We start from the raw sequence: 7,396 nt of genomic DNA, 5'->3' as shown, positions 1-7,396 counted from the left end.
TCATAACTAATTAATATCCAATTAATAACTAATAGTCAGCTAATTAATGAGTAATTAATGCCTATTTAACAGTTAATTCACGTCCCCTTTGGATCCGGCCTTTCCCTTTGATTTTCCTGGAATTCTGGGCTCCCTTTGGATCCCAACCTTTGGAATTCCCGGAATTCCGGCTCCCTCTGGATCCGACCTTTCCCTTTCCCGGAATTCCGGCTCCCTTTGGATCCGGCCTTTCCCTTTGATTTTCCTGGAATTCCGGGCTCCCTTTGGATCCCAACCTTTGGAATTCTGGCTCCCTTTGGATCCGACCTTTCCCTTTCCCGGAATTCCGACTCCCTTTGGATCTCCTGGAATTCCGGCTCCCTTTGGATCCCACCTTTGGAATTCCCGACTCCCTTTGGATCCCACCTTTCCCGGAATTCCGGCTCCCTTTGGATCCCAACCTTTGAATTCCGGCTCCCTTTGGATCCGACCTTTCCCTTTCCCCGGAATTCCGGGCTCCCTTTGGATCCCACCTTTGAATTCCGGCTCCCTTTGGATCCGACCTTTCCCGGAATTCTGGGCTCCCTTTGGATCCCAACCTTTGGAATTCCGGCTCCCTTTGGATCCGACCTTTCCCTTTCCCGGAATTCCGGCTCCCTTTGGATCTCCTGGAATTCTGGCTCCCTTTGGATCCCACCTTTGGAATTCCGGCTCCCTTTGGATCCGACCTTTCCCTTTCCCGGAATTCCGGGCTCCCCTTTGGATCCCACCTTTGGAATTCCGACTCCCTTTGGATCCGACCTTTCCCGGAATTCTGGCTCCCTTTGGATCCGACCCTTTCCCTTTGATTTTCCCGGAATTCCGGGCTCCCTTTGGATCCCAACCTTTGGAATTCCAACTCCCTTTGGATCCGGGCCTTTCCGGAATTCCGGGCTCCCTTTGGATCCCAACCTTTGGAATTCCGGCTCCCTTTGGATCCGACCTTTCCCTTTCCCGGAATTCCGGCTCCCTTTGGATCTCCTGGAATTCTGGCTCCCTTTGGATCCCACCTTTGGAATTCCCGGAATTCCGGCTCCCTCTGGATCCGGCCTTTCCCGGAATTCTGACTCCTTTTGGATCCGGCCTTTCCCTTTGATTTTCCTGGAATTCTGGGCTCCCTTTGGATCCCACCTTTGGAATTCCAACTCCCTTTGGATACGACCTTTCCCGGAATTCCAACTCTCTTTGGATCCGACCTTTCCCTTTGATTTTCCCGGAATTCCGGGCTCCCTTTGGATCCGACCTTTGGAATTCCAACTCCCTTTGGATCCGACCTTTCCCGGAATTCCGGGCTCCCTTTGGATCCCACCTTTGGAATTCCGGGCTCCCTTTGGATCCGACCTTTGGAATTCCGACTCCCTTTGGATCCCACCTTTCCCGGAATTCTGGCTCCCTTTGGATCCCACCTTTGGAATTCCGGCTCCCTTTGGATCCAACCTTTCCCTTTCCCGGAATTCCGGCTCCCTTTGGATCTCCTGGAATTCTGGCTCCCTTTGGATCCCACCTTTGGAATTCCGACTCCCTTTGGATCCCACCTTTCCCGGAATTCCGGCTCCCTTTGGATCCCAACCTTTGGAATTCCGACTCCTTTGGATCCGACCTTTCCCGGAATTCTGGGCTCCCCTTTGGATCCCAACCTTTGGAATTCCGACTCCCTTTGGATCCGACCTTTCCCGGAATTCTGGGCTCCCTTTGGATCCCAACCTTTGGAATTCCGGCTCCCTTTGGATCTCCTGGAATTCTGGCTCCCTTTGGATCCCACCTTTGGAATTCCGACTCCCTTTGGATCCCACCTTTCCCGGAATTCTGGGCTCCCTTTGGATCCCAACCTTTGGAATTCCGGCTCCCTTTGGATCCGACCTTTCCCTTTCCCGGAATTCCGACTCCCTTTGGATCTCCTGGAATTCCGGCTCCCTTTGGATCCCACCTTTGGAATTCCGACTCCCTTTGGATCCCACCTTTCCCGGAATTCTGGGCTCCCTTTGGATCCCAACCTTTGGAATTCCGGCTCCCTTTGGATCCGACCTTTCCCTTTCCCGGAATTCCGACTCCCTTTGGATCTCCTGGAATTCCGGGCTCCCTTTGGATCCCACCTTTGGAATTCCGGCTCCCTTTGGATCCAACCTTTCCCTTTCCCGAATTCCGACTCCCTTTGGATCTCCTGGAATTCTGGCTCCCTTTGGATCCCACCTTTGGAATTCCGACTCCCTTTGGATCCCACCTTTCCCGGAATTCCGGCTCCCTTTGGATCCCACCTTTGGAATTCCAACTCCCTTTGGATCCAACCTTTCCGGAATTCCGGGCTCCCTTTGGATCCCAACCTTTGGAATTCCGGCTCCCTTTGGATCCGACCTTTCCCTTTCCCGGAATTCCGGCTCCCTTTGGATCTCCTGGAATTCTGGCTCCCTTTGGATCCCACCTTTGGAATTCCGACTCCCTTTGGATCCCACCTTTCCCGGAATTCCGGCTCCCCTTTGGATCTCCTGGAATTCTGGCTCCCTTTGGATCCCACCTTTCCCGGAATTCCGGCTCCCTTTGGATCCCCACCTTTCCCCGCCGTTGGCGGCTCCCGAAATCCCGGAGTTTTCCAGGCTCGGGAGGCGGCTCCTGACGGAGTTTTCCTCCCTTTTCCAGGGAATTGCGGCACCATGGACATCGAGGATTGCAACGCCCGCTCCTACATCACCGGTAAGGCCGCCCGCGCTGCTCCCGGATTGCTCCCCGATTTTTCCCACATTTTTGGCCCAATTTTTCCCTGATTTTTCCCTGATTTTCCCTGATTTTCCCCAGATTTTCCCCAAATTTTCCCCAGATTTTCCCCAAATTTTTCCCAGACTTTTCCCAGCTTTTTTCCCAGCTTGTCCGCAGATTTCTCCCAGATTTTTCCCGATTTTCCCCGGATTTTTCCTGGATTTTTCCCCACATTTTCCCCAGTTTTTTCCCGATTTTCCCCGGATTTTTCCGATTTTTCCTGGATTTTTCCCACATTTTCCCCAGATCTTTCCCAGATTTCTCTGATTTTTCCCCAATTTTCCCCCAATTTTCCCCAGATTTTTCCTGATTTTCCCTGGATTTTTCCCAATTTTTCCCTGGATTTTTCCCGCATTTCTCCCAGATTTTTTTCCCTGATTTTTCCCTGATTCTTTTCCCAGATTTTTCCCAGACTTTTCCCAGACTTTTCCCAGCTTTTTTCCCAGCTTTTCCGCAGATTTCTCCCAGATTTTCCCAGACTTTTCCCAGCTTTTCTGCAGATTTTTCCCAGATTCTTCCTGATTTTCCCCAGATTTTTCCCGATTTTTCCCAGATTTTTCCCACATTTTCCCCAGATCTTTCCCAGATTTCCCACGATTTTTCCCCAATTTTTCCCCCAATTTTCCCCAATTTTTCCAGATTTTCCCCCAGATTTCTCCCACATTTTCGTCAGATTTTTCCCTGATTTTTCCCGGACTTTTCCCTGATTTTCCCAGATTTATTTCTGGATTCTTCCCAGATTTTTCCCAGACTTTCCCCCGATTTTTCCTGGATTTTTCCAGACTTTTCCCAGTTTTTTTTTCCGGACTTTTCCCAGACTTTCCCAGCTTTTTTCCCAGCTTTTCCACAGATTTCTCCCAGATTTTTCCCAGATTTTTCCCACATTTTCCCCAGATCTTTCCAGATTTTCCCCGATTTTCCTGAATTTCCCCTGGATTTTTCCTGGATTGTTCCCAGATTTTTCCCTGATTTTTTCCTTTTTTTTTTCTGGATTTTCCCCATATTTCCACCGGATTTTCCCCAGATTTTCCCCTGATTTTCCCAAATTTTTTCCCAGCTTTTTCCCAGATTTTCTGCAGATTTTTCCCTGATTTTTCCAGATTTTCCCCTGATATTTCCCCAGTTTTTCCCAATTTTCCCGGATTTCTCCCTGATTTTTCCCCAATTTTCCCGGATTTTTCCCACCAATTTTCCCAGCTTTTCCCAGGATTTTTGGGGCTGGATTTGGGATCTCAGCCCCTTCCGAGGCCTCTCCGTGTCGGATTGGGGAGGAATGTTGGGAATGTCGCTGTTTAAGCACCGGGGGAGGGAGAATTCCATCAAATTCCCAATAAAATTCCCGGCTCCTGGGTGGAGCTGTTGTTCCCAGCTGATATTCCCAAGGTTTTTTTGGGAATCTGGGAGGAAAACCCATTCCCGGTGGGAGTTTGGGGCTGGATCCATCCCGATCTCCGCGATCCCTGCCTGAATCCAGGTGGAATTCCAGGGATTTTTTCCATGGAATATCCACCAGGATCCATCACCGGGCCCCCAACCCGGCTCCAGAGCGAATTCCAGGGCGGCATTTGGAGCATCCAACCACAAAATCCCGGGGATAGCATCGATTTTCCTGGCATTTCCCCCCGATTTCCAGCGAATCCGAGTGGGAATTCAGACTTTTCCCAGCTTTTCCCACGGATTCAAAGCTGGAAAATCCCACGGGAATTTTGCCGGGGGCGGGGAATTCGCGTGGGAGCCGGGAATGGGAATTAGAGGGGGGTGGGGCCGGGGACATTCCCGCTTGGATTGGGGCTGGAATTTCCAGGAGCTCGAGGGCCGGAGCCGCTCCTGGAGGGGAGGGGAATGGTTCCAATTCCAGCTTTGGCAGCGGCCGGGGAATGAGCTCCAGGAAAATTCCAGGAGGGAGAAGCTGTTCCAGGGGGCTTGGAATGTTCCCAGGAAAGCCGAGCAGGTCCGGAGCTGCTCCGGCGGGGCTGGAATTGCCCCGCAGGGATCGGGAAGGGGGAGAGAGGGGGAGGGGGAGCTGGGAAGGGAATTTTCCGGGTTTGGAATCCTGCCGTGGATGCTCATCCCAAAAAAAAAAAAAAAAAAAAAAAGGGTTTGGATTCACGCTGCCGGCGTTGCTGCCGGGAAGGCGAGCCTCGGGAGCCATCCCGGAGCCATCCCGGATCCATCCCGAGCCTCGGGATCCATCCCGGAGCCATCCCGGATCCATCCCGGAGCCATCTCGGATCCATCCCAGATCCATCCTGGAGCCATCCCGGATCCATCCCGAGCCTCGGGATCCATCCCGGAGCCATCCCAGATCCATCCCAGATCCATCCTGGAGCCATCCCGGATCCATCCCGAGCCTCGGGATCCATCCCGGAGCCATCCCAGATCCATCCTGGATCCATCCCGAGCCTCGGGATCCATCCCGGAGCCATCCCGGATCCATCCCGGATCCATCCTGGAGCCATCCCGGATCCATCCCGAGCCTCGGGATCCATCCTGGAGCCATCCCGGATCCATCCCGAGCCTCGGGATCCATCCTGGATCCATCCCAGATCCATCCTGAGCCTCTGGATCTATCCCGGAGCCATCCCGGATCCATCCCGAGCCTCGGGATCCATCCCGGAGCCATCCCAGATCCATCCCAGATCCATCCCGAGCCTCGGGATCCATCCCGGATCCATCCCGGGTCCATCCCGGATCCCTCCCGAGCCTCTGGATCCATCCCAGATCCATCCTGAGCCTCTGGATCCCATCCTGGATCTATCCCGGATCTGTCCCAGCTCCTTCCCGAGCCTCTAGAGCCATCCCGGATCCATCCCGGATCCATCCCGGATCCCTCCCGAGCCTCTGGAGCCATCCCGGATCCATCCCGGATCCATCCCGGATCCATCCCGAGCCTCTGGAGCCATCCCGGATCTATCCCGGGTCCATCCGGAGCCTCGGGATCCACCCCCGGATCCCTCCCGGCTCCCTCCTGTCCCATCCTATTCCATGGCAACTCCCAGCTCCATCCCTTGGATCTCTCCCTCCCCCGGTTCCCATTCCCGGCCCCATTCCCGCTGCAATTCCACTCCCCGACTTTCGGGAATGCTCCATTCCTCAGCCCCATCCCGCCAAAATCTGGGATCCCACCAAAATCTGGGATCCCTCTCTCCCTCCCTCCTCCTTTCCCACATTCCCATTCCCACCCCCTCTCCGCCTCATTCCCGGTGCAATTCCCAGTTCCTGCTTTTGCTCAGCCCCATCCCACAAAAATCTGGGATCCCACCAAAGTCTCGGATCCCTCTCTCCCTCCCTCCTCCTTTCCCACATTCCCATCCCTTTTCCTCCTCCCCTTTCCCATTCCCGGCCCCAATTCCCACTCCCCGACTTTCGGGAATGCTCCATTCCTCAGCCCCATCCCACGAAATTCTGGGATCCCTCTCTCCCTCCCTCCTCCTTTCCCACATTCCCATCCCTTTTCCCTCCCTCCCTCCCTCCCTCCCTCCCTCCTCCTCCTCCTCCTCCTCCTCCTCCTCCTCCCCTCTCTCCCCCATTCCCGGCGCTCTTCCCGCTGCCTCCTGAGCGCGGCTTTTCCCTGGATTCCAGGAATCTGCTCTTCCTGGAAGGTGAGCGGCTGCGTGCGCCCCGCCAGCACCGCCCTGCGCCCTCCCGGGATCCCGCGCTGCTTCCCGGGAATCGGCATCCAGGGAGCTCCGGGATACCTCCAGCAAGGTACGGGCTCGTTGGAATTCCGGGATAATCCCGGCACAACTCAGCGCTGGGGGAAAAGCGGCCGCCAGGGGATTGAAGGAAGGGAGGGATGGAATTCCCGGGGCTGGAAGGAGGGAGGAGGGAAAGCGGGAATGCTCTGGCCACTCCCCGAGGTGGGATCAGAGGGATTTAGGGATTTGGGAGGAGCCGGAGATTCCCGGAGTGGCTCCAGGAGGGATTTGGGGTTTGTTGGAATTGCCGGGTTTGGGAGAGATCGGAGCGAGCTGGGATCGGGATGAAGCTTCGGGATATTCCTGAAGGTCGGTGCTGATCCAGTCCGGGGGATTTGGGATTTCGGGATTCTGGAATTCCGTGTGCCGGGAGGGAAGGGTCCGTGGAGTGGGGTCGGAGCCGGGTGGGATCGGGACGCGGCTCTGGGATCATTCCAGGGGTCGGTGCTGATCCAATTTGGGGGATTTGGGATTCGGGATGTGTCCCTGGATCAGCTCCAGAGGGGGATTTCGGGATCCTGGAATTCCGTGTGCCGGGAGGGAAGGGTCCGTGGAGTGGGGTCGGAGCCGGGTGGGATCGGGACGCGGCTCTGGGATCATCCCAGTTTGATCCAGTCCGGGGGATTCGGGATTTTGGGATTCTGGAATTCCGTGTGCCGGGAGGGAAGGGTCCGTGGAGTGGGGGTCGGAGCCGGGTGGGATCGGGATGCGGCTCTGGGATCATCCCAGTTTGATCCAGTCCGGGGGATTTGGGATTCGGGATTTAGGGATTTCAGGGTTCTGGAATTCCGTGTGCCGGGAGGGAAGGGTCTGTGGAGTGGGGTCGGAGCCGGGTGGGATCGGACGCGGCTCTGGGATCATCCAGTTTGATCCAGTTTGAGGGATCTGGGATTCGGGATGTGCCCCTGGAGTAGCCAGAGATGCTCTGG

At 55.2% G+C, this 7,396-nt stretch overlaps 1 protein-coding gene and 1 long non-coding RNA gene across 2 annotated transcripts; one reads left to right on the top strand and one right to left on the bottom strand.

Moving 5' to 3' along the window:
* Positions 1 to 985: 985 nt before the first annotated feature.
* Positions 986 to 1,740, bottom strand: LOC125338090. Its single transcript, XR_007208182.1, has 4 exons — positions 1,723 to 1,740; positions 1,293 to 1,455; positions 1,215 to 1,220; positions 986 to 1,149 (listed from the first exon to the last, which is right to left on the bottom strand). It is a non-coding gene; the product is annotated as an uncharacterized LOC125338090 (long non-coding RNA).
* A 769-nt stretch (positions 1,741 to 2,509) lies between these two features.
* Positions 2,510 to 7,390, top strand: LOC125338086 (collagen alpha-2(IV) chain-like). Its single transcript, XM_048328436.1, has 2 exons — positions 2,510 to 2,706; positions 6,352 to 7,390. The coding sequence occupies exons 1-2, from the start codon at positions 2,667 to 2,669 to the stop codon at positions 6,753 to 6,755; spliced, it is 444 nt and encodes a 147-aa protein (XP_048184393.1). The 5' UTR covers positions 2,510 to 2,666; the 3' UTR covers positions 6,756 to 7,390.
* The last annotated feature ends 6 nt before the right edge of the window (positions 7,391 to 7,396 follow it).

The sequence above is a fragment of the Corvus hawaiiensis genome, chromosome 24 (genome assembly GCF_020740725.1).
Source record: "Corvus hawaiiensis isolate bCorHaw1 chromosome 24, bCorHaw1.pri.cur, whole genome shotgun sequence".
Lineage (NCBI taxonomy): Eukaryota > Metazoa > Chordata > Aves > Passeriformes > Corvidae > Corvus > Corvus hawaiiensis.
Note: the sequence above shows the minus strand (reverse complement) of the source record. Positions and strands in the feature narration are given on the sequence as shown.